General features: G+C 59.4%; 1 protein-coding gene across 1 annotated transcript; it reads right to left on the bottom strand.

Annotated features, from left to right (window-relative positions):
- Positions 1 to 366: 366 nt before the first annotated feature.
- TMEM201 (transmembrane protein 201) lies at positions 367 to 26,303 on the bottom strand. The gene is made up of 11 exons (XM_050788363.1): positions 26,171 to 26,303; positions 19,250 to 19,370; positions 18,213 to 18,407; positions 16,641 to 16,817; positions 13,786 to 14,138; positions 12,969 to 13,172; positions 7,540 to 7,772; positions 5,194 to 5,265; positions 4,306 to 4,605; positions 3,227 to 3,364; positions 367 to 2,176 (listed from the first exon to the last, which is right to left on the bottom strand). Exons 1-11 carry the CDS (start codon positions 26,281 to 26,283, stop codon positions 2,079 to 2,081), a joined length of 2,004 nt encoding a protein of 667 aa, XP_050644320.1. The 5' UTR covers positions 26,284 to 26,303; the 3' UTR covers positions 367 to 2,078.

The raw sequence follows: 26,303 nt of genomic DNA, 5'->3' as shown, positions 1-26,303 counted from the left end.
TCTCTGAGGGAGACAAGGTCTTTTTTACATGCTGACCCTGGTCCCCGCAGCCAGGAGCAAGGACTGTCAGGGATGGCTGGTGGACTCAGGTTTTCTGGAGTTGAGCCAAGTGCTTCCTGCCCGAACACCCTTCTCTGTGCAGTGAACTCTGGGGTGTCCTTCTGGCCCAGGCTCCGCCAGGCAGCGACTCTCCTGTCCAAATTCCTAAGCCCCTCCAGGGACACTGTCCGGTCACACTGTGGCTACCCCAACCCGAGTCCCCCACTGAAGAGGAAAGAGAAAGTGGATGAGAGCCCCCTTAGCAGGACCCTGCCCTACCTGGAGGGCCCAAGCTGCCCAGGCAAACGAATACAAACAGCCAGCAAGCATCATTCAAAGGCTGTATCGTTTTTGGTTTCCTTTTTTGCTTTTGTAAAGAAAAATAAGGTTGTGTTTTCTGTTTGAACTAAAACATAACACCCCCTCCCGCCGGGCCTGTACCCTGGCTCTGGGGGATGCTGGGACCACAGGTCTGGGCAGGAGAGGCCAGGCTGCCTGGCTGAGAGGAGGGCGCGCCCTCAGAGCCAGAGAGGAAGGGCATTTGGGAATGGAGTTTGGTTAAGCAAAAAATAAAAAACCTTGACACACACGCCCACTATACAAAAATGGGGACCGTGAAGCGCTGCCTCCGAGTTGGAACCATTGCGGGCAGCTGGACTCAAAGGTCCTGACGCTGTCCTGGGGCCCCCGTCCCTCATGTTTCAGGGGTAGGCAGGGCAGGAGGCAGCATCCACAGCTCTCAGGATAGGAGTCAGGGGAGAGGAGGGTGACGTCAGAGCAAGCTCCTTCCCCACGTTAAAAAAAAGTATTAAAAAAGCACCCAAAGCTTAAAAAAATGAATCCTCCATGGCAGGGAGAGTTGGGGGCATCCTGCTTACTAGCAAAATGCCTGACCTGGCAAAATGTGTAGAAAAATAAAATTAAACTTTATCCCTGAATGGCAGAGTGAAGACCCTTCCTCCCGCCCCACAGTGAGTCTCAGAATCCACTGAGGCAGCTGATTCTTCTCCAACTGGCAAAAGCACACGACCAGCAGACACGCGCTGCCCCAGGCCCGTGTCCGAGGCCCAGGGCAGGACGGCGGGGGGGCTCTGAGAGCCACGGGCGCACAGTCCCTCCTCTCTGCCTCACAGCATCGGGAGGGTCCCTCCTCAGCGCCAGGAAGGAGCCCCAGCAGGGGAGTGGGCAGGAGAACCAGGGGAAGATGGGACTCTCCGGGGCTGAAGGGAGGCAGGTGCCCAGGAGGGTGAGCGAAGGGGTGCAGTCTCATCTGAGATCTGAAGGCCCCCGTCAGCCTGCCCTGCAGTTCCATGCGCAGCTGAAGGAAACACAGGGCGAAGCGGGCCAGGGCTCTCTGCGTTCTCAGGGTAATGGGACTGCTTCCTGGAAGGTCAACAGAGGTCACAAAGCGGGGGGCATCTGGCAGGGGAGGGTGGAGCAGGGGCTTGCGCTGGGCGTTTGGCTGCTCAGACCTGGGAGCTCTGAGGATCCCGGGCACCCTTCTGCCCACTCCACAGGAAGGGGCAAGACAGGGCAGATGACAAGGACCATGCTTCCCTCTCCCCCAGGGGGCCTTCAGCTTAGTGGGGCTCTGAGGTCGCCCCAGGTGGGACAGGGGAATACAGTACAAAGATGTGACCACGCCTGTGGGCGTGGGGCCGGAAGGCAGGCCAGGCAGCTCCTGCTGCAGTTACAGTAGTACTGGCGTCCCTGCCAGGCAGGGCTGAACGGTGTGGGGCACCCCAGGGTCATGCAGCCCCTTGGGGCTCCCTGGCTTCGGGATCAGAGTGTCAGCACCAAACACAGCCGATGTCAGCCAAGGAGGTGGGCGGCAGAGAGTGTGATCCCAGACACACACTCAGCCCTGCAGTCCGTTAGGTGAGGAGGGGCAGGTGTCCTGAGGACAGTCACAGTCCAGTGAGGTCAAGGCCCTGGAGACGAGGGCAGAGGCGGCAGCCCCTCCAGGGAGGGTCCTGAGGCTGGCAGTGGTGAAGCAACAGGCACCGGGTTGCTCCCCTCCGAGGGGCTCCAATAGTGGGTCAGCGCAGGCTCTGGTACAGAAACGCCGAGGTGAAGAGGGCATTGGCGGCCAAGCTCACGGCCAGCAGGCCCCGGACCAGGGAGGGGCCGAAACGACCTGCAAAGCAGAGAGACCCCGTCAAAACGTGTGTGTGGGTGAGGTCGCTGTGCAGCTGAACAGCCCCCCAGAGCATGCAGTTTGTGGGGAGCTCAAGGCTCTGCCCAGGGTGCTCCCCGAGGCTGGTGAGGCTCACCCCCAATTCTCTTGGCCAAAGGCTTCCCTAGCAGGAAAGATCCCCCATCCCTGCTTCCGTGAAGGCACAGCTTTTCATAACCCTGAGCCACCAGGAAGGCCGTGGGCTGGGCTGTCATGAGCTGGGGCCTGGGCGATGAGGCAGTGACCACAACGGCCACTTTACAGACGAGGACATGGGGGGCTGGGGACAGGAGCACCCGTCCAGGCCTCCGAGGGAATAAGCAGCCAACTCAGGTCCGCCTGCCGCAGCCTGCGTCCTCACCAAGCCCCCAAGCTGCCAGGCCACCCTGCAGTCTGGGGCAGCACTGGCTTCGGGAGTCAGTGCAAAATGATCTGCCCAGGAAAAGCCCTGCTTGCTGATCCATCCGTCTCCCTGAATACACACCCCCTCCCCACCCGGGGAGTGACGACGTGGATCGATGACCTGGTCTCTTGCCCCTGAGCCCGGGGTCAGTGAGCAGAGAACCTGGGATCTGAGCCAGGCAGCTCGGCACCTGGTGCGGGCTGCAGCCCCAGCGTGATGTGGTCCCGGCGTGCCCAGGCTCTCCGGGCACTTCCAGCCAGGATGGCAGCCACGGGCCACAGGTGCCTACTGAGCACTTGAAATATGGCTAGTGCAGCTCAGGAACAATATTTCAAACTTGATTTAATTTCAATTCAGTTAATTTAAACAGCTGCCCGGGGCCAGAAGCCACTGGAATAGTGCAGATCTGGGCCCAAACCCCGACGGTGGGAGTGCCGTCTACTGAGTCCCCGATCCTGGATTCAGAGGCGCCGGGTGGGTTACTCGTTGGCCACTCAGGGACTGCAATGTCCTGGAAGATTCTGTCAGCACTCTGGACCCACCAGGGGGAGATGGTGGCTTTGGATGCGTGCCTGCCCCCCTCCCCTCCCACACCTCAGGGTGCAGACCTCTCCAAGTGGCAGCCTCCTCCGAGCAGCCCCTGGTGGTGGTGTCTACCACACAGGTGGATGACTGGGAAGAGTCGTCCTCTTTCTTGATGGAGTGGTTGCTGCAGGCACTGCCTCTTTCCAGCTTGGATCTCAGGTCTGCAAAGAGAAGGGTGTGCATCTCAGTGGCGCTCACGGCTCCCCCCAGGGACAGACGTGGGGCAGCTGCACTTCCACTCTAAGGACAGTTGTCAGAAGTGGTGAGCCAGCCTGTCCCAAGCCACTCATCCACCCTGGACAGTGGGGGGCCAGGTCCTTGCCCCACTGTCGTGCCACCTCTGTCTGCCAGTATTCAGGGCCAAGGTGACCAGATCTCTGACATTGTAAGAGACACAGGAAATCTAAACATTCGAGGCTGGGTGCAGTGGCCCACGCCTGTGATCCCAGCACTTTGGGAAGCCAAAGTAGGTGGGTCACTTGAGGCCAGGAGTTCAAGACCAGCCTGGGAAACATGGTGAAATCCCATCTCTACTAAAAATACAAAAATGAGCTGGGCATGGTGGTGTGCACCTGTAGTCCCAGCTACTTGGGAGGCTGAGGTAGGAGAATCTCTTGAACCCTGGAGGAGGAGGTTGCAGTGAGCCAAGATCACGCCACTGCACTCCAGCCTGGGTGACAGAGTGAGACTCCATCTCAAAAAAAAAAAAAAAAAAGGAAATCTACAAATTCATGTGAAAGTTGTAGGTTTTGAAGGTTGGGGGCTAACTTTAAAAATTTTAAATGCTTTGCAGTACAGCACCATTTGAGTGAAACTATCTGTGACCACACGCACCTGGCAATGCGTGATGTATTTTCGATCAGTTCCAAGGAACAGAAGACCCTGAAGGTCAATTGCAAAAGGAGAAACTGAAATCAGCCAGTAGAGGGCAACGTCCCAGAGGGTTTGAGTCATGAGAGCCACAATGGGGTGCCTAGAGCTCCAGGGCAGGAAGGCACACACTGGAGTCAGAGCAAGGATGAGCCCCCCCACCGCTGCACAGCCAGGCCTCTTGGCAGCAGAGGCCCTCCCGCGGCACCTTGGGGCGCTCAGAAGGCCGTACCCAGGGCGTGCTTCATGTCCTGCAGGGGCGGCTTCCGGGGAACCTTGGGCGGCTCCATGGTGAAGAGGCTGCCGTTGTGAGGCGAGTGCTCATCTGAGCTGCTAGGCGTGGTGGGGGCCTCTCCAGGGGGTGATGGGAACAGCAGCAGCTTCTGTCCCTTCAGGTTGAGCCGGGCAGGGCTGATGAGGGGCCTGCGGTGGCGCAGAGAGCCGGAGCTGGAGGCCACCGAGCCAGCCACGGAGGGCGCTGGGGAAGGGAGTGGGGAGGAGGGGCAGCTCCCCGACAGCAGAGAAAAGTAATCTGGAGGGAGGGAGGAAGATGATATGAACGTGGGCTCTTGTCACCGCAACGCTACGATGCACTATTTCATTTCTGGGGGCTTTCTTCTATTAACCCAGGAAGAAAGGAAAGGTGCAGAGACTGGGGGCAGGGGGAGGTCCTGCTGCACAGCTGAGGGAGGAGGGGGCTGCCCGCTACCAGGCACCTGAGGGAGGGGAGAGATCCTGGAGCCTCAGCCACGACCTCCTGCCCTTGATTCCCATCCAAAGCCCCGGGCACCATCCGCTGAGAGCAAGGCCAGAGAGCAGCAAACCCTGGAGCCACAAGGCCAGCTCACCCAAGGCCCTGCTGCCAGCTGGCACCTGGTGCACCAGCTCCAGCCATGACCGCTGCTGAGGATGGCAGAGCAGCATGGTACCATCTGATCCTAGCGACTGCCATTCCCATGTCACGCAGGTGGAAACTGAGGCACAGGGTCACTTGCCCAGGGCTGAGATGTGAACACACACCTGAGGCCTGTCTGACCCCAAAGCTCACACAAACCACTGTGCTCTGGAACGCCTGGGCCTCACGCTGCCCCGTCCCCCCTTAGCTCTCCGTCCTCCTCACCTGAAACGGGAAACTCCCCAGATCGAGACATCTGAGACGGTGGGCGGCTACCGCTGAACAGATAGCCGGAGTCTGGAGACAGAGAGAAGCAGACAACACATCAGGCCTGTGGGCTACGGGCAGAGGCCCCCACAAAGGCTCTGGTGAAATCCCAATCCAGCCTTTGCTCTTTACAAATGTGCTTTCATGAAAACACAGGTGCTCCCGGATCCCTTGGACTGCCATCTGAGGGGTGCTGGGCACATTCCCTTCTTGCAGATAAAGAAACCGAGGCTCTGGCTGGGCATGATGGCTCATGCCTGTAATCCTAGCACTTTGGGAGGCTGAGGTGGGCAGATCACGAGGTCAGGAGATCGAGACCATCCTGGCTAATATGGTGAAACCCCATCTCTACTGAAAATACAAAAAAATTAGCCGGGTGTGGTGGCGGGGTGCCTGTAATCCCAGCTACCCAGGAGGCTGAGGCAGGAGAATCACTTGAACCCAGGAGGTGGAGGTTGCAGTGAGCCGAGATGGCGCTACTGCACTCCAGCCTGGGCGACAGAGCGAGACTCCGTATCACACACACACACACACACACACACACAAACCGAGGCTCATGGCTCATGGCAGGTGGTGAGAAGAGTCAGCACCAGGCATATTGTCCACTCCTCAATCCATGCTCTTCTTCCCACACAAGGGCCAGCTTTTCCAGCCATCTAGTCCCACTTTCTCCACTAATCGCAGGCTCTGACTGCCTGCGCTCTCGAACCCAGGTAGCACCGACCACGCTGCCTTTTCCTAAATCAGGCGCATGCGCCCCAAGGGCAGGGGCCCCAATTCCAAGTGGCTGGCTGAGAGCTGAATGTGGGACGAGGCGACTGCCTGCCTCGTGTCCTGTTGCCACCTGCAGGCTCTGAAGGGTCTGTTGCAGCACGCAGATAACCCTCCCCTCACCAGGCCAGGGCATAGGCTGGATAAGGGTGGTCACAAGAGCCCAGCACGCCACCCAGGGTCCTTCTGGAACCCATTCTATGGATGCTGGGAGAGGCCGTTTTCCTGCGGGGCATGCGCTGCAGGACACAGGGATGAGGCGTGCGGCAGAGGAGCAGACTGAGGACAGACAGGGAGACAGCAAGCTGGATTCTGGCCACAGCACCTGAGCGCGCTCCAGCGGGTCTCTGAAGACGTGAGCCAAAGCCCTGCAGGAACTCCTTCCGCCGACCCACCCTCTGGCGATGGAGACCAGGTTCCTCCCCCCAACCACCCTGGCAATGGAGACTGGGGTCCCATCTGTCACCGGACACTCCAAGACAAGCTTGCGCCCCACAGACCTCTGCTGCCACCTCAGACAGGCCGCTACTGTGTCCCTGCCTTCAGCCTCAACAGGCAGATTGCCTGTTCTTCTCTATCCGCGGGAGGCCCTGCCTCAGAGGCCGGAACTGGCCCTGGGATTGCCACGCTCCCCTCCCAAGGGGCTTGACACAGCAGTCCCTGAGCTCCACCGCCTCGGCCAGTGTGCACAGTTTACTCGGAGTGCTCAGGCCCAGGGCAGGGCTGCTCCTGGCACCTCCCACCCCAAGTTCCATTCAAGTGCCACCAGGCTGGGGTGCCCTGAAAACGGGGGTATCTCTGCTTAGGGGAAAAGCAAAATCATCCTAATATAAACCTCGGCGTGTGCGCAAAATGGCCTGCCCTTTAACTGCATGACAGGAGAGGGCCTTGGCTGTTATCAGCATCTCCTCCCCTAGAATAACTGCAGTGGCCCCATTTGCTGAGGGGCATGTTGCAATTTTAGAGGAAAAGATTAGGGCACAGCACGGCGCACACATTTACCCAAGGTCATGTCACCAGAGCTGGGACTAAGGGGCCATGTTGGGGTTCCCAGATGATGTGGCAATTCTGGGCACTTTATTTTTATTTTTTTGACAGGGTCTTGCTTTGCTGCCCATGGTGGAGAGCAGTGGTGTGATCATAGCTCACTGCGGCTACCAACTCCTGGGTTCAAGTGATCCTTCCACCTCAGCCTAAATAGCTGGCACTACAGGCGCACGACATCATGCCCAGTTAATTAAAACACCTTTTTTGTAGAGACAGCGTCTCCCTATGTTGCCCAGGCTGGTCTTGAACTCCCAGCCTCAAGCCATCCTCCCACCTTGGCCTCCCAAAGTGCTGGGATTAAAGGCATGAGCCACCTACCTATTCCTAGCTAGCCCCATTTCTCTGAGGGGAAACTGAGGCTCAAAGCTCCATTCTGCCTGTCTCTGTAGCAGGAACACTAACCGGCCCTCCCTACACTATGTGCCCACCCACAGTTCCGTCCCAGCTGCCCCCAGCCCTGTCTGCCAATGCCTGGGCAGCCCTTACCTGCTCGAGTCAGAGAGGGTATGGTTCCCAGAGAGAGAGCCCGGCTGAGGCGGCCGGGCAATGAGGAGGGTGAGGCCCGTCGAGGAGACTGGAAGAGCTGCTGGTTGGCAAGGGGCAGGAAGCTGGGCGGGCTGGGGATGAACAGAGACGCTGGAGAGCCTCCGACACTCGGGTGAGGGATGGCCAGGCTGGGGCTGGTAGGGAAGAGGCTGGCAGAGTCTCCTGGGAGGAACCTGCAAGGGCCCGTCAGGCACGGGACAAGAAGAGGGTCAGCGGGAGGTCCTGGAGGCCGCCTTTCTGTGGGTCCCACCCCTCTCCCACGGTGCAAGGTGGGGGCCTCAGTTGGGGTCCCAGAGAAGGCGTGCGTTAGTGAAAGCAGAAAAGCAATCCGACCGCATTCACGCCATTAGGAGCGGGTGGCTGGGAGGTGCCAGCAAGACCCGGCCCTCCCCGCATGCCCCCTCCTACCCCTCGACTCACAGCAAACTATCTCCACTACGAGTCTCGGTATTAAAGTGACACTGTCGCCCTTGCCAACCTCATGCCAACCCTTTCGCCTTGAAGCAAAAATGCCCAGCCCTGTGCCAGGCACTCAATGAAGGTTAATGGACTTGGACTCCTTGCCACTTCTTGTTCTGTGCCGAGCCTCCCCACAGAGCGGCCGGGCTCAGGGACACCCTGGCTCATCTCCCAGACGGGCCTGGATCACAGGAAGTCAGGCCCCAGCACGGCTCTGGGCACCCTCTGTTTCCAGGCATGATTCCTGGAAGTTCTCCCACAGCTCTGCCCTTAGGAGGCTGCCTCCTGCGCTCTGGCCTTGCACTCTGGAAACTCCTCTGAAGCTCCTGGTAGAGCAGAACTGGGGGGCAGCCAGGCCTTGGAATCCCCCGGAAGGGCTCTCACGGGAAAACGCCAAAACCGAACTTACAAGAGACCCGTCAACGACCGCAAGGCTGCCTGAAAGACGGAAGGTGACAGTGTCTCTTTAACTCGAGATGGTACAAATCACACAGCAGGACCCGATGGCCCCACGCCAGAACATCAACCATGCTTCTGATTAAGGCACCCAATTACAGAGGGAAGAGAGGGACAGAGGCAGTTAATACATTAGTCCACCGTCTGGACGGAGCTCCGGGGGTCCAGCCTTACCTCGGTGCCAAGGGACAAAGGAGCCCAGCGGACAACGTGCTGGTGAGCGGGCAAGCTGGCCCAGGCCCTGCAGGAGCCGGGAGCTGGCTAAGGGACCTGTGCCCATCACGACTGAATGCTCGGGGATTGCTAGCCAAGCCGCACGCCACCAACCTCCCAGCTACTTTCCCTCTAAAATAAAGTTTTATAAGGAAAGTGTGAGGCCACCTGTTGATTTCCCAGAGAATCATGTAACCTTTCTAATGCCTTCCAAGGTACCAGGAGGTCACCGGGACTTCGGAACCAAAGGCGAGGCCATGTTTGGGGAATTGGGCATCAAGGCAGCTGAGCTCGGGACCCTGGGGAAGGGCCTGGACAGCAGGACTGGACACACCCTTGCTCTGCCCACTGACCTGTGCTTCCCAGGCCCAATGCCCGCTGCTTTGCCCTCAAGACTCCAGGGAAGGCTCCACCTCTACACAGAAGATGAGATTTTGTGTTGTCATGTTAGAACTGTGATTCCATTTGGCAGGACCGCGCAGCGACTTCAGGGAATGACCCTGAGGGCACCCTCAGGCAGGGGCAGTGAAGGTGTGACTGGGACCTTAGGGCATGACCCTCCATGGGAGGGAGCTTGTGGCCTCGAGCAGCGCCCCCAGCAGATGGCAGCAGGGCTCCACGCTGGGTTTCCTGTGCCTACCCTGGCCGGCAGCACAGATATAGCCAAGAGTCAGCCAAGGGTGACCGGGTCTCCCAGTGACCTGCGAGTACCGTCGGAGGACGCATGAAAGAAGGGTCCTAGTGTGTTGTGAGTATGAGGTGGTCGGCTGGGCCCCGCAGCTCCTGGCCCCGAGGGGTCACCTCCAGCAGGAGCGGCTGGGTCTTGCCAGTACGTCCCCAGTCTTCCCAGCTCCTGCTCACACCACCCGGGGCTGCCTCAGTCCTAAGAAGCTGAATCTCCTGGCTACCTGGCACAGCTGCTGTTGTTCCCGGTTTGGTGCCACTGAAGAGGGTGCTGTGGGGAGTTCCTTGGCAGTTTGACCCCCTCACTGTGGTATGTGGGAACATCACTCAACGAGCAAGACTTCGTAAATCGCTCGCAGGGCTGGGCATGAGGGGCTGGGCTCTGTACGGGGGCCGCAGCGAGCCTCCCCCAGCTAAAGGAGCCCAATCTGTTGGACCCTGGAGAACTCCAAAGGTGCTGACATTTCCTTTGGTGAGAGGCCCCCCGACTGCCCTGTGCCGTCAAACCATGTCTGAGAGAGGGATTAAGAGGCCAGGATCAGGCCTGGATGCTGGCTGGGGAGTGCCGGCACGGATACACTCATCTGATAACAAGGGGAGATGTCTGGTCTTCTCCGACCCAATCCCAGCCCACGTCAGGAGTGGAAGGAGAGAGACCACGTTTTAAGCAGCAGTTTATTGAGATGGAAAAAATACGATCGAGCAAAGGCGAGCGAGGTGAGCCGGGCCCCCTAAGCCAGCTGGTGTCATTGTCACTGACTCCCAAACCTGACTCCTGTGGACGTGTCTGTACCCCAAACGCAGCTGCCCACCCCAGCCCTGGCACAGAGCCCTTCTGAAAGAAAGAAAAGAAGAAAGACGCGGCACCTGACGCCAGCGGGTAAAAGCAGGGCCCCAGAGGCATTTATTGAAAACACAGCATCCAAAACACGACATCTAGGCCAGGCGCAATGGTTACAGTGATGAAAGGGTCACTAGACAATTATCCACAATCCTACGACACGAGACAGAGACTCGGCAACAGTCACAGACAGAAAGGTCACAGGTTCCTTCCTGGGCAGGGCAGGGCGGGGCGCGGCAGGTGCGGCGTGGAGACTGCGTCCTGGTGGTTTGCTCCCAGGCAAGGGGTACAGGGAGTCTGCTTGGCCTGGGTGGGGACCCCAAGTCTGAGAGTGAGGATGGCCGAATCTACCTCGCTTATGTCTCAGAGACGGTCACCCGTTACCGGGATGACCCCACCTGGACCCTGGAAGGTCTGATGGCCGTCCCACGTCCCCTGTGAGGAGGAGTTCCCTGGCAGGGGTGACATTCCCAGTCAACAAGCCACAACACAGTGATGCCTGCACTCCCTCGGTTGTTGCCACAACACTCAAAAGTGCTGGAATTTTCTCCACATAGTGAAACTTTAAGGGATAGATGGATAATTTAGAAAGTCACACAAAACTCTAAAAAAAGCAGGAATCCTCACTCTGCTGAGAGCTACCTCCTGAGATGGCGTTCCGGACCCCGGCAGAGGGCAGGAGCGACATCAGTCGGCAGGAGGATCCTGGCCAGTGCGAGGGCTGGCTCTGGTTATTATAAATAATCTAATTTAAATACACACATACACACAGATGTCCTGCTTCTACCCAATGCCAAGAAAAGCAGAAATTAGCATCACACTGTCAACACTTCCTCGAGAACTGAAGATTCGAGACGCAAGCAACAGCATGGCCAGCCGACAGGACGCTGTCTCGTCCTGGCTCCGCCACGTCCTTCTCTCAGACGGGCTCTTTGTGGGGTGGGGGCGGCGTGAGTGGACAGGCAGGTGGTTCCCTGCCCCTCAGGCAGACACCACTGGGGGCCGCTTCGGCTCACCCGGCCCCACTCCTCACTGCAGAACCAGTGGGAAGTGTGGCCCCATCGACATCTTTTCAGAGGGGTTTCCTCACCTCACTCCACACAGAACAAGCTGAGCCCAGTAATGCTGAGGCCTTGTCTGAAGCCCCACAGGTCATCGGGCACAGAGGCCACAGAAGCCCCTGAGGGTCTCCCGACGCACCTGGGCTCCTTACTCGTGAAGTTGGGTGAGGTGTGAGTTGCTACCCAATCACTGAGGTAGGGCAACCTCCAGGACCCCCGGCGTGGCGGATTCACAGCAGTGAGGCCTGGCACCCGCCCCCCACTCCCATCCCAGCAGACCAGCTGGCGGGTGTAACCCTCATGCACCTGTGATCTGCTCTTGCCTCCCCGGGTTCCAACACACAGGAGAGAGGAGCTGGCACACCCTGGCCACATCTGGAAGGTGAGCTCGTGCTCAGAGTGGCGAGTGGCAGGACATGCGGGCCCCGAGGGAGTGGGCAGCCAGAGGGAACATGCCTGGCGGAGGATGGCCTCGGGCCACTCTTGACTGGGACCCCTGGATGAAGCCCCCAGGCCGGGAACTTCCTCTGCACGTGGCAGCCCCTCGACTTCCAGAGCGTGTCCTCATGAGCCACCTCATGTGATCCCCACACCCACTAAGGCTGGCACCCAAGGGCTCTGGAGAGGGGTCCCTCTCATTTCATAGATGGTAAACTGAGGCTGGGAACAGCAGGGACCTGGCCAGGCCCTGCTACTGAGCAGCAGGTCTGTGGGCTGCCCCCTCACCTAAGTTGGAGGGCAGAGTGAGGCTGGGTCATGGCGAGCAGGTGCCTCGGCAGCATCCAAGAGCCACTGCCAGGGCCTGGGGAAGCTCGTGACAGGCCAGGGAGGGAGAGGATGACAACAACCTGATGTCACTGAAGGCCTGCATACCCTGGGTCCCTTACCCTTGGAAAAGCTCAGATTCCCCAAGGTCAACACAGGCTCCTACTGCCCATCTCAGGCAGGGTCTCACTCCCCAAACTCCTAGCGAAGGCCAGGCTGGGCCCGAGAACTGCACTCTCCATTCCCAGGGACTCGGGAGGGTCTCGGAGCAAGAGGCCAAGCAGCAGACACAGAGCAGCAGCCCTGCCTCCTTGACGGCTCCACCATCTCCTGCAGGGCCGGTCCAGCCACAAGCAGGACCAAGGGGACAGACCGCAGGTGCTCCTCAGGGGCCAGGTGGGGGCTCTGTGCTGCCCCAGCCTCACTCTGTTGCATGGTTAGGGCATGCCAGGGGCCCAGCCTGCAGCCCCTGTCACCACCAGACAGGACCAGGCTCCTCACTCAACAGTGTCAGAGCCAGGAAATGGCATTGTGAGATGGGGGTGCCTGGAGCTACCAGCAGGAAGCCACGGGTCAGAGCCTGTGTGGGTGATGCCCACGTTCCAGTCACCAGGCCAGTGAAAGGGCCATTGGCCAGAGAGGTGGCAGCAGTGGTGAGTGGCTACAGGGCACTCGGGGATGGCTGGTGGTGCCGGAAAGGAAAAGGCGGGGCAGACTGACTCTTCGAGGCAGTGGAGGGACTGGGCCAGGACCTGGGGCTGCAGGGTGGGGGTGGGAGGGCGTGAGCAGGTGAAAAAGGGCAGGACAGAGAGGGGCCCGCTTCGGACCGGGCAAAGCCTGGGCCTGAGCATCGCGTGTCCTCCCCCCACAGTCACGGCTGCTTCTCTGACCTTCGGGGCCGGAACCTCCGCGGGCCCGTCGCCTTCCTTGTGGCCACAGCCGCTGTGAAGCCAACCAGGCAGCACAAAGATGTGGTGCTGAACTTGAGCGTGTCCAGCCAGCTGGGCGGGGCGGCCTGTAGGTGCTGCTCAGCCAGGTGCAGCCCCAGCAGCAGGGCCCACAGGCAGGTGCAGAAGGCGTCGATCCTCCGGAGCCTGAAAGGGAAAGCAGTGGGGTCACCCCAGGGGAGGACAAGACCTCCTGGGTCCACGCCTTCCTTCCTGCCTCCTCTGCCTCCTCTGTCTATCCCTGGCCCTGCTCAGAGAGTCCAGAGCCAGGAGAGAGCGCGGGCTCAGAACCCCTCACACGCACACGCTGCCCGGCTCCGAGCAGGTGGCTCAGTGTTTCTCCTTGGCCTCTAGGTTCCAGCCTGTAACAGGGCTAACGAAAATTCCTCCAAGTCGGTGAGGAGGGGCAACGGGGACACGGCACTCACAGGACACGCTTCCACTCAGGGAACTCCAGAGCCTCCCACTTAAGCCCCACAACCCAGGAGGCAGGTGGTTATCATTATCCTGACTTAACAGAGCCCGAGGAGGAGAGACGAGGCGACTGGGCCCAGCTCACAGCGGGTGTGCAGAGGGCTGGCTCAGCGGGCGTCTGCTGTGCCGCCTCACCTCACCTATGACTCCCAGTCCCTGGGCTTGTACCAGCGACATAGTGGAGTTCAGCCTAGGGCTGTGCACCCAATGGGGTCTCTTGGCCCCCACCCTAGACAGTAATCCAGCACACAGTCCCCCACCTGTCAATTCCCAGCCCCATGCACACCTGATGCGGCCAGCCAGCAGCATTGCCAGCAAGCAGGTGAGCAGGCCCAGTGCCACGACGCCTGTCTGGTGGCTCTGTCCGAAGGCCCAGGCCTCCCACAGCTTCTCCGCCATGTGCTCGGGGAGCAGGCCCAGCAGCTGCCGCCAGCCCTCGGCCCCAGGGGCAGTGCCATTGTCAGGTGTGGCCGAGCCATTGCCACCAGGTGGCAGGGCCAGGGGCACAGTGGTGCCTGGGGCGAAGGGGTCGCTGGCCCCATACAGTGTGGTGGTCAGTAGGAAGGCGCAGGCCAGGAAGGCGAGGGCACGGAGCAGGATGACCTGGACTGGGGACTTCACGGTGGAGGAGCAGAAGCTCTGCAGAGGAGGAAGAGAGGCAGGTTAGTGAGATGGCCAGGGAGCCACCCCCAGCCATCACTGGTGTCACTCTTTGAGGGGTTCCGGCCAGACCCACATTCCCACACATCCTGCGCTTGGTTCAAAAACTCACCACTGAGTTCCACTGGCCCGCCTCCCTTCTGGGTGGGGAGGAGCGCTGCTCTACCACACTCTCCGTTTAAAGAAATCTTTCCATATTGTAGAGACCTTATTTTGGCTCACTGCAACCTCTTCCTCCCAGGTTCAAGCGATTCTCCTGCCCCAGTCTCCCCAGTAGATGGGATTACAGGTGCCCACCACCACACCCAGCTAATTTTTGTATTTTGTTTTGTAGAGACGGGGTTTTACCATGTTGGCTAGGCTGGTCTTGAACTCCTGACCACAGGTGATCCACCAGCCTTGGCCTCCCAAAGTGGTGGGATTACAGGCATGAGCCACCACACCCGGACAAGTTGAGCCCCTTTACTTTGGGGAAGCAACATGCCCATCGGGCCACCTCCCTACCCCGCTCCCCAGTCCCCTGCATGTCGTTAGCCAGGGTGGGTGTCCCGGGACAGTGACTGGTATCACCATGTGTCTGTTATGTACGTATCTGAGCATGGGTTTTGGGGTGGCCCCGCTGTTTCTCAGCACTTTCCTGGCATTTGCATTCGTCTTCCTCGCAGCCTTGGTGGTGCACTCCAAAGTCCTGGACCCGTTTACAGCTGTGGAAACCACACTCAGGGAGGCCGAGAAACTGCACAGGGCCACGTATAAAGCCCATACTTGGTATGCAGTGGCTCCAGGATTTAAGCCCAGGACCATCCGGCTAAAACTAATTTTTATCATAGTACTCAGTTGATAGAATATTCTGGTTGTTTAAAAAATCAGATATGGAGGTTAAGTAGTAAAATCTACCCCCACAAAGAAACTCCTATCCACCCCTTTGTGTCCCTAGATGTGACCTGGGTCTGATTGGTATATGGTTTCCAGTCTGTAGCTGGGACACAGCCATGCCACCTCTGCCCTGCCACATGTCTGCACAGCAGCACACCAGGTGGACCCTGTCCTGGAGCTTTTGGTTCTCATTCTGACTACCTTGTTCCTGGTCTGAATAACTTACTACTGTACTTTTAAGGTTAACTTTTGCCACAGTTATCTGTCCATTTATGTCAGTTCCAATTAAAATCACAATGGGGCCGGGTGTGCCCAGCACTTTGGGAGGCTGAGACGGGCGGATCACGAGGTCAGATCGAGACCATCCTGGTTAACACGGTGAAACCCCATCTCTACTAAAAATACAAAAAAAAATTAGCTGGATGTGGTGGCAGGCGCCTGTAGTCCCAGCTACTTGGGAGGCTGAGGAAGGAGAATGGTGTGAACCCAGGAGGCAGAGCTTGCAGCGAGCCGACATCGCATCACTGCACTCCAGCCTGGGGGACAGAGCGAAACTCCGTCTCAAAAAACATAAAAAAATAAAAATAAAGAAAATCACAATAGGAATTTTTGGTGAGAACTTGACAAAAGGATGGAAACAGTTATTTGGAGGCTGAGTGTGGTGGCTCACGCCTGTAATCCCAGTACTTTGGGAGGCCAAGGCTGGTGGATCATTTGATGTCGGGAGTTCAAGACCAGCCTGAGCAATATGGTGAAACCCCATCTCTACTAAAATACAAGTATTAGTCAGCTGTGGTAATACGTGCCTATAATCCTAGCTACTCAGGAGGCTGAGGCAGGAGAATCGCTTGAACCCAGGAGGAGGAGGTTGCAGTGAGCCGAGATCACGCCACTGCACTCCAGCCTGGATACCAGTGCAAAACTGTCTCAAAAAAAAAAAAAAAAATTAAAAATAAATAAAAGGCTGGGTGTGGTGGCTCAGGCCTGTAATCCCAGCACTTCAGGAGGCCGAGGTAGGAGGATCACCTGAGGTCAGGAGTTCAAGACCAGTCTGGCCAACATGGTGAAACCCCATCTCTACAAAAACACAAAAATTAGCTGGGCATGACAGCAGTTGCCTGTAATCCCAGCTACTTGGGAGGCTGAGATGGGAGAATCGCTTGAACCCGGGAGGCAAGGTTGTAGTGAGCCGAGATTGTGCCACTGCACTCCAGTCCGGGTGATAGAACGAGACTCTGTTTGGGAAAGAAAAAAAAAAAAAAGGCCAGGTGCAGTGGCTCACACCTGTAATCCCAGCACCTTGGGAGGCCAACGCAGGTGGATCATCAGAGGTTGGGAGTTTGAGACCAGCCTGACCAACATGGAGAAACCCCGTTTCTACTAAAAATACAAAATTAGCCAGACGTGGTGGCGTGTGCCTGTGATCCCAGCAAAACTTCATCTCAAAAATAAAATAAAATAAAATAAAATAAAATAAAAATAAGTAAAAATAAAGCGGCTCAGCTCTGAAGAGCTACCCTCTGGTCACTGGGGCCCAGTCTCCTGGGAGGGTTTCCTGAACAAACTCAATGCCCCCACCCGCGCCCTGTGGATGCTGCCTCTCACCTGTGCGTGGGTCTGGTCGGCCTCCCGGCGCTTGAACTGGTGGCTGAGCAGCAGGGCGCGCAGCTGGCGGTTCTGGTGCTTGATGTAGTACTCCACGGCTGCTTGGCATGGCCGGCACAGCTTGTACATCTGCTCCAGGTGATGCCGGTACACCTCGACCTCCTCGTCATACCTGCCCTGCGGGGTGGGGGGAATAGGCTCGGCATCTGCAGGGGTGGCTGAGCTGCCTCCGTCTTACAGGTCAGACGTGGAATCAGATCCTGACCTGCCACTTAGTAGGGGATGATCGGGGCAAGTCGACCCCACTCTGAACCTGCTTCCCCTCTGCCCAACAGGACAAATGCCCACTGTGTATAGCCATGTGGGCTACCGGGAGTGAGAGCCAATCCAGGGCAGGGCCCACAAGTGATGGGGACACTAACAAGGTTCTGTTGCTCCAGGGATGCACCTGCAGGCCAGGAGCTCAGGGTCTGCTCCCCAGATGCAGAGCTCCAAGAAGGTGGGTGAACATGGGGGAAGGTGGCTGCGGGCTGACACTGCCTGGACTGGGGCAGATGGACAACCCAGACTGTGGTGCCTGCCCTTCCCCTTAAATGCTAGAGAATCCCTGGCCAGGCCTGTCTCTTTGTGGCAGCTGAAGGTTTCTTTCGGCTTCTGGAATAGCCCAGAAGACAAGTCCCCTCCTCCCACCCCTCAGATGTGCAGCACTGCGACTCTCCCTCCCTGTTTCTGAGGGAGCAAATGTTCTGGCCTGCAGGGCCGGGAGGGTGAGGAGTGTGATCCCTTGCTGGGACCAAGCATGCCGAAAAAGCTGCCTGGCTGCCAAGTCACCCCTGCCTTCCCCTTCCCGCAGGTTCCCCATCCCTGCCTTGGCCTGAGTTCACCTCTGTTCTCCCTCCCTCCCAGACTGGACCCCAGGAAAGCCCGTGTCTCTGGGCCCCAGCTGGGACCTGCCTCTTGAGGTGACAGGACCCCCTGGGCTGGCCGAGGGCAGGAAGGAGCAGCCGGTAAGCAAGGCTCCTGGACTTCATGGAGGGCACAGGCGAGGCAAGGCTCCCGGCTCAGCCCAGCTCCTAATGCCAAGCCTCTCAGCAATGTCTAGCTTCCTCCACCTCCCAGAAGCCAGTGGCATCCTCCACCAACCCCACAGCAGACTGTCAGGGCCACCAGCAGGCACGGCTGATTCAGAGAAACAGGACAGAGTGGGTTCAAAAGAGCCCCACCTGGAGCCCAAGGTCCCTTCCTCCCTCTGCCCAGGGACAAATTCCTCTGGACTGGCAGGTGCTGAGGTTTCCACGGTGTTCCTAGGCCTGGAACCCAGAGAGCAGTGACTGTAAGACACGGGGAGAAGCAGCTCAGCTCCAATGGGGGATGGAAGAACTAACACATCCTGGAATGTGCTGGCAGCGGCCAGGATGAGGGGCCCCTTTGGGCACTCTGGACAGAAAAGCCGCTGTCTAGCAGAGCAGGGGCCAGAGGCCCAGAGCCAGCACCCTGCACGTGCCTCTCCCCCCGCTGCTCTAAGCACCCCCAGCCCCAGCCAGGGCCCCTCCCGTCCCAACCCGGCCTCACCTCCTCGCGGGGAGCGAAGGCGGCCAGCTGCTTGATCTTGGTGGTCTGGTGGTGGTTGCACCTCTTGCACAGCAGGACTTGGCTGCTCACCCACTGCTGCGGCTGCGAGGGGTCGCGCAGGCTGGGCGTGCTGCTCACCACGTGGTTCAGGTGCTCCATGTACTGGGCGGGGATCGGCTTGTTGTAGTCACCATTCTGCGGGATAGAGGTGGGACTTGAGGTCGGTGGGGAGCCCCTTACCAATGGGTGGGCAGGCCTTCCCAGCCTGCTCAGGCTTGGTGATATCCCTGGGGGCCTGCTCCAGGCAAGTGACAGTAGATCTCAAACATCTCCATTCTTTTTTATTTTTTTGCACACAACAGCAGCTGCTTTTCTTCTCAAGACATCTCCATGGAACCCAAAGGCCACCTAGCCCGAGCACAGAGCAGGGCCTGCAGCCCGCCGCCCACCCACCCACACACCTCTAGCCAGCATCTGTCCTCAGAGCCCCGCCCTCTCGGAGCTCAGTCTGCAAAGCCCGGTCCAGTCCAGGGGACGCACACTGTGGCCTGTGGAGGGCTGCCTATTTCTGCAGTTCAGTTTCGCTGGAACACCGGCCGCCTAAGTCACTCTTGTATTATCCACAGTGGCTCAGCAGGGTTAGCAGTTGTGACAGAGACCAAATGGCTTCCAGAGCTGAAAATACTATCTGGCCCTTTGCAGAAAAGGTTTGCTAGCCCTGATATAGTACAGAGAATGAGACGCAGAGCCAGAAAGACCTGGGCGTGAACCCGAAATCTGCCACTTTTAGTGGGATAACCTTGGACAAATTGCCATGGCTCCCTGCGCCGGGTTCCTCAAGTGAGGGGACAGCACCAGGGCAGTGGTGAGAATTGAGTGAGACAATGTACATGACACACTACACTCAGGGCTTGGAGAGGACAGGGTGTGGGGCCCACTAGCCCCGGGGCAGGGCAGGGACACCAGGTGGTCTCAAGGTGCAATCTCAGGATCCCCACCCCCACGAGCCCACCCACCCGCCTGCCTGTGACCCACACCTCCTGGAAGCCGTTGTACTGCTCGCAGTGGGGACAGTCCCAGCAGTTGCGGTTCCCATAGGGCACCAGCGTATCCTGGTTGCAGAACCAGCAGTTGACCATCGTGTGCGTTGGCTTCATCCTGTGGACCAAGGAAAGAGCGGGTCGGCCTGGAAGACCCCAGCACCTGCTGGAGAGGGATCTCCATGCCCTGCCCCAGGGCCACCAGGGAAAAGGTGCTGGGAGTGGGATCTGGGGACGCAAAGCTGGACGTGCTCGCCCCAGGCTGACAGGAGGAACAAGGGCTCTGAAGGAGAGAAACACAGACTGGGTGCAGCTGCGTCCACCCAGGAGGACCGGACAGGGAGGCCACGGCCAACCTGGGCTTCTCAGTCTTCAAGGGGAGGCCAGCTGGGGCCTCACCAGATCCCTAGGCTCCAGTGCAGCCACATGGGGACCCTGGGCCACCAGCTCCTGGTGACCTGGGGCTCACATGGAGGGCAACAGGAGTCAGGGCTGGCCAAACCACAGGGCTGACTGGGACCAGGTTCTAGGACCACCCCTCCCATACGAGGTCCTCGATGCTGGGCTGCAGAAAGGGTGCGCCCCAGGGATATTCCAGATTGAAAGGGGCCTCCTGTGCTCCAGAGAGAGAAAGTCCCAGGATGTGGGAGCCAAGGAGGCTGAGGGGAGGGAGCAAGTGACAGCTGCCCAGTATGGGGCCAACCCTCTCTGGTGGAGGGGACAGTGGCCCTTGCTGGCTACACGTGTGGTGACAGGTGGGGCCTCGGGATAATCCCAGCCCAGACACTGTGGGATCTATGCTCTGGGCCCCCCTCTACCCTCCTCATTGGCTGTGGGACACTGGGGGCCTGGGGAGGGGTAGGGAGAGAGACCGCCACTGCCCAACAAACCCCCCCAGTTCCAGGAATCCAGAAACAATGTGGGTGACAGGCAGCAGCTGTGGGAGCCCTGGGGCCCCAGCTTTGCTGCTCCGACTCCCCACCTCTCCCCCATGGGCCACCTCCAGCTCAAGGACACCGCTTAGGCCCCTGCCAAAGTGGGCAGCCACTTCCTGCACAGATGGCCCCCCTTGTCCACAGGACCAGAGAGCATGGCCCTCTGGCCTTTCATCCTGAGGTACTGCTCAGAGAAAGGACGACGGAGCCCCGGGAAGTTCCTGTGCTCTCAGCCTCAGTGTCCACATGACCCTGGCTTCTGCATGCTGCAAGGATGCAGTGACACAAGACAGAAAGGTGTTGTGCTCAGCAAAGTGCCAGCTCTGCCCCTAACCCATCGGGCTGGCCAGAGGCCGGAGGCTGGGCCCTGGGAAGCAGGGCTCCCGCTTCTGACACCACTGCTGCTGCCCGGCCCTCCCCTCCACCCGCTTCTGACCAGGGGCAGATGAAGGGAGATGTCTGATCACCTGTCAGTTGGGGACAAAAGCACCTCCCCCACAAGGGACTACTCGTGGGATGCACTTAACAGTGCCTGGCCTAGAGTACGTACCCAAAAAAGCCAAGTTACACTGAGGGTGGGGAGGCTTGGGAGAGAAGGGGAGATGGGACCAGGCCCTGCGGGGAAGGCCCGGGGCCCACAAGGGCAGCTGGGATCTCCATCAGCAGCCTCGGCCCACACCCTTCTCACCCCACACCCCCTGCCCCAGCACAGGCCCGAGCCCTCACAGAGGACAAGGACCGCTACATCTTGTCAACAGCACGGAGACAGTGGGCAAGGCCTGCGGACCAGCGACAAAACGGAGCCAGCCAGCTAGGCAGGCAGCACGGCAACAGGCACAGCCTCGGAGAGCAGCTCTGCCTTCTAGGGCCGCCGTCTCATCCCTCACCTGTCAAAGGGGGCTGCTGAGCATCCCTGCCTCAGGAGAGGCCACTGTGAGGATCCTCAAGGAGAATGCAGAGAGGCGCTCAGTGCTCGACATTAGGACAGCGCCACCGGGCGCCAACTACACAAACAGCCAGGGCAGGAGACTCGCTCTGGGGCGTGTGGAGACCTGCTCTGCTGCGGTGCCCGCATCTAGCACTCCCGGGCAACTAAGCACATGGCTTTCTCTGTGCTAATTACTACCTGTTTTACAGGCTTCTTTGTAACTGTGCACAGGGGCGTATCCTGATGGGTGATGACCTGCTTGTGTGACCCCATACCCCAGAGCCCGGTGCCGGGACAAGGCACTGCACCCAACTGCCTTTGGGTGATGGGCTTCCTGTCCCCATGGAGGGCCCCTCGGCTCTCTTACCCTGTTTGAAAAGGAAGGTCAACCCTTGAGCCTGCCTGGGGGACCAATGACAGCTGAGCAGGGGCTGTGGCTTGTGTCCAGGGCGCCTGCCATGAAGCCCCGCCCACCCCAGGAAGTCATGTTTCCATTCTGAATCTCCAGCTCTGTTGCTAGGGAAATGGCTCCACTGATCTAGAATGAGCCGGCCTGGAAGGGGACGGGGGAGGCAAGGGATTAGCCCTTGTCCCTGGGGCCAGCAGCTCTAACTCCGGTCACTCTCAGCCCTGGGTAATCCCTGCCAGAGTTGAGGGTGGGCTCTCTCATGGCCAGGGCAGCTGCCACCCACTTTGGCCAGGCGGGCCCTACCTGCTAGGGGGTCCTTTCCCACAGTGCCTTTGGGGGCAAGCCCTGAAAAGTCCCGAGGGGCAGGTAGGCCAGGGGGTGATGGGGAGCTGGGCATGAACTGCAGGTCCCCCAGGCGCCAGCGTGGCGGCGTCAGACACATGACCTCATGCGAAACACTGTCCACAGCTCGGAGAAGGTCCCCACACAGGTGGGGGCAGTCCTGGCTCCTGGCCTATGCGTGCCTCTGCCCAGCCTGTTGAGGCAGCATCTGGGCCGATCTCTTCTGAGCCAGCCTAGACTGGACCCTGTTTTTGCTCTGGGAGACGCCCCCAAGTTTCCCTGATAAACCCCTCAGCTCACTTCTCTTCTGTAAGCTAACAACCTCCATCCTTGACTCTGGGACAAACCACAGTTGGTGTACAAGGTTTGAGGTGACATGACAGAATGTCCCTGCAACACAAGCAAGAGGGGAGCTCGGGCCTGGAGGGGCTGCCCCTGCCCATAACGGTCCCAGCTCTGGGGGGACAGCAGCTGGCCCTATAGCTCCCATTGGATGGGTGGACACGAGGGCCTGGAGGCCACTCACCCAGCTCCTGCTAGCTTGATGCTGAGCCCCTGGGAAGCCTGAGGAAGCCTGGAGGGAGATGGGTCCCTCAGAAAAAGCTAGGGCAGCTGCACGCTCTGTACCTGCCCCGTCCACAAGCCCAACATACACCCTGAGGGAAAACAAGACGGGCACGTGTCCTTAATGATGACACCACTCCAGTGCCCTGAGCACGGACATGTACTAAAACAAAGCTCCTGCGGGACGCCTCACTATTCCCTGCAGGTGGGAGGGGCTCTGTTCTAGGTGTGAGCCCAGCACTGGGTCCTCAGCCTAGGAATGTGCCAGGGAGGGGGCACCTGCTAGAGGGGGCACTGGATGGGGCCTGGTCCCTGCCCTGGGGAGCTCAGTGGCTGTAGCAGGCTGGCCATCTCCCGGAGTCTCTGCCCAGCCCTGGGAAATCACCACCTCCTCAGACAGGGGCCTAGTACATTGCTCGGGACCTTGGACGCTACGTGCTGGCCCCAGCGGGGGGTTGGAAAGACTGTAAGAGTCAGGTTCCCTCAGGGGCCCAGGGAGCCAGAGGCCAGCCTCCCAAGCAGCTCCTCGCCTGCACTTCCTGCTTAGGTGGGCAACACTGTGTGTCACTGAACCAGAAGGACCAGAGAAGAGGCCTCCTGGGCTTCTGCGACAGCAGCATCAAAATGCAACTCAGAACTTAGCACTGCCCATCTCCAAGCAAAACAGACTTGAATCCACAGCAGTAACTCCACCACCAGGATGGAAAACACCCCAATCCACCATTCTAGGGTCAGACCCCAGCCTGCTGTGAGCAGAACATCCCATCAGTTAAGCAAGAACCACGCTAGGCTGGCGGAGATGCAAACATGAGCAAGACAAGAACGACGACCTCCCAGGGCAGCTGGTGACAGATGCCACAGGACAGAGGCCAATAAGCGGGGCATCTGCGGTCGCCCTGAAACACAGCTGTGCTCACCAGCAGGGCAGATGGCAGAGGGAGGGGACCACCCAATGTGTGCCCAGGGTGCGGCGGTCGCTCAGGGAGAGCGCGCAGCAGCAGGACAGTGAGTGGGAGGGGTAAGCCTGGAAACGGGAGGGGTACAGTGGACTCTGACTTCCAGAATGAGGCTCTGCTGCGTTCCTCTGGGAGGCTGCATCCTCTTTGTCCCCAAACACTAGAAAGGAGACAATCCCAGTAAACATCAACAAAGCCCCGGAGGCGGGACGGTGGTGTGTGCAGGGATGTGCTGGCAGAGCATGGATCCTGGGCATCGTTTGAAGAGGGCTGAGGACAGGCGCCCGAGCAGCAGCGTCCAGGGCACAGGGAGGCCTAAAAGTCACAGCCTTCCCAATGGCCTGGACACAGGGAAGTGAAATTGGGGCATCTGCGCTGACCATGGTGTCTTCCCATGGGTGCAGAGAAGCAGCCAAGGGGCTCCGTGAGCACCTGGAGGTTGAAGCTGGGCTGACAGCTGAAGTTCTGGTGCGAGGCAGGGGCCTGCCATTTAACAGCCGGGTAATGTGGGGCAGGTAGCCCAACTTCCCCAAGCTCTGGTTTCCTCATCTGTAAAATGGGAGAACAGTACGGCCCGCCCTGGCGGTTTCATGAGGAGACAGTGTGCTGTGCTTCCAGCCATCAGCTGCTCCCATCAGTAACAATCATGGGAGCAAGAGGACTCCATGCGTGGGGAAGCCAGGACAGGCCCTGACTGAGGCTGTGGGAGGACTCAGTCCTTCAGAGAAGCAGCCTCCTTCCCAGATGCCTCAGCCAGTCCTAAAGCACAAGGTGGGGCTGACCTGCCCGCTCCCTCTACATCTTCCTCTCTGCCATCTCTATGCTGAGCCTGCAAACACCCACCCAGCCAAGTCGCCTTCCAAAAACAGCTCTCCTTACATGCCCTCCCGAGGGTCATTCAAAACCCACACTGCAGCCAGAGTCAATGTTTGGTTCCTCGCTGTCACAGCACTCTCCTTCTCGGAGGAAGGCTCAACTTCTTGCTAGGTTGGTCTGGCTTCTGAATCGTGACAATGGCCAATTTATGACCTCCAGGTGAAACCCAGTGCTCTGTGAGGACATCTGAAAGCATCCTGGGAAAGGCTGGCCCTTCTCGGCCCAATCAACAGCAAGGGTCCCAATGCCACACCACTGGTGTTGTCAGGGGCGTGAAAGGACTTCCAGGCACCCTCCTAGTTCCCCTGGCACCAGCTAGCCCAATACCTCTTCAAGGCCCCAGACTCTTGTTTCAGGAGATGGAGCGCTGTGGCCAGCAGGGCAGGCAGGGGAGACAGGACCCCTGAGGACAGCCGCAGTGTGCGGCACAGTGAGCCACCCAGTCCAAGCCCAGCCTCCATAATTACAACAGAGGCGCTGTGTGGCTGGGAGACTATCCCCTTGCCCAGGCTCTGATCCTTGGGGCAACACCCCTCATCCTGGCTTAGCTGAGAGGCAGCCTTGTCCAGGAAGAACACCGGGTGCTGGACCAGCTCAGCTGGCAACATGCTCTGGGAATCTAAGCAAATCACCTGAGGTCTCTGGACCTCAGTGTCCTGGGTATAAAACCACCGGCTTGGACAAGCTGGTCCTGCAGATGCCCGGCTTCCAGAATCCAGCAGAAACTGACACGGAGAGACTTGGGTTGTCAGGGACCCCTGGGCTGGGGTCACTCAGTCCCCAGCTACCCTCCTTAGTCACATCTGGCTGATCCTCCAGACACAGCTGATGTCCCTCCCATCCCTTCCTCCTCTGGGAAGCCTCTGCGACTCAATCGCCTGTACTTCTTTTTCCCTGTCTTCCCCCTGGAGGAGAGAAGCAGCACCGGTATGGGTTAAGGAAGAACACACAGACCAGCCAGACGGTCAGGGTTCAAACCCCAGCTCTGCCGCTGAGTGGGCAAGTCCCTTCTCCCCTTTTACTTAAGGGTGTGAGCTCCCTGCATCCCTTGCTGAATGCTGCAAACCCATCCACTCTTTCTAGGATGTTCTCACAACCCCAATTTCCCCCCTGCTCTCTGGAAAGGTGGATCAGGTGGAGAAACAGTAAGCTACCTGCGAGGCTCTGCTGAAGCAAGAGGCCACTAAGCTTTTATGCCTGGCGATGGAGGCCGATGAAAGAGGCCGGATCTGAACACGGGAGCCCACATGGCCCGTGAGTGGGGCAGGGATGAGGGTGGCCCGGCCCGTCATGAACTGTTTTGAGGCATCTCAGGCCTTGCCCACCTCTGGGAGGCAGCCCATTCTAGGGATCTGCCCTACAGGCTCCATGGGCTCAAACCATGATTCCTCTCGTTAACAGCAATTTACTCAGCCTCCCTGTCCCTCAGCTGCTCTAGTGGAAGCAGGGGCTGTGGCTCTGAAACGCGCGGATGTGAGGCGTGTAGAAAAACACCTGGGACGTCACATGCCGAGTGGCAAGCGCCAGCCGCGATCGCCAGCATCGCTGTACACCGGGGCCCAGCACCGGGCTGAGGGCAGGGGCGGCCCGCGCGCACCGGCTCCAGCCCCGCGCGGCTCCCGGAGGAAGTTTGTGGGCCCCGCGCCGCGCTCCCGCCCGCACCCCACGTTCCCGGAGTCCCCGCCGCCCCCCCGACTCCGCAGCCGCTTCCCGACTGCAGTCCCAACCCGGTTTCGGGGGGCGGCGGCGCGCGCTGGGGGGTCTCCACACGCCCGCGGGCAGGCCAGGTCCGGGCCAAAGAGGGCAGCGGGCCAAGGCGGCGCGGAGGCGGGCAGCGGGCCGGGGCGGCGCGGGGGCGGGCCCGGCGGGCGGCGCCGAGGGCCGCGTGGGGCCAAGCCGTGCACTCACCTCCGTGCGATCCGGTAGAGCAGCACGCCGGCCGCGGCGCACGCCGTGACCCCCAGGCCGCCGGCCAGGCCGGCCGTGGGGCAGCGGGCGAGCAGCGCGCTCACTCCCTCCATGGCTCTCCGCGTGGAGGGAC

Source organism: Macaca thibetana, chromosome 1 (genome assembly GCF_024542745.1).
Source record: "Macaca thibetana thibetana isolate TM-01 chromosome 1, ASM2454274v1, whole genome shotgun sequence".
NCBI classification, from domain to species: Eukaryota; Metazoa; Chordata; class Mammalia; order Primates; family Cercopithecidae; genus Macaca; species Macaca thibetana.
This window is presented reverse-complemented; position numbering and strand designations above follow the sequence as displayed.

Coding starts and splice junctions, on each gene's coding strand:
- TMEM201 (XM_050788363.1), bottom strand. CDS start 26,283: ATGGAGGGAGTGAGCGCGCTGCTCGCCCGCTGCCCCACGGCCGGCCTG. Junction 19,371..26,170: donor CTCTACCGGATCGCACGGAG/GTGAGTGCACGG, acceptor CTTGGTCCACAG/GATGAAGCCAACGCACACGA. Junction 13,173..13,785: donor CTGCTGGCTGGCCGCATCAG/GTGTGCATGGGG, acceptor TTTCCCTTTCAG/GCTCCGGAGGATCGACGCCT.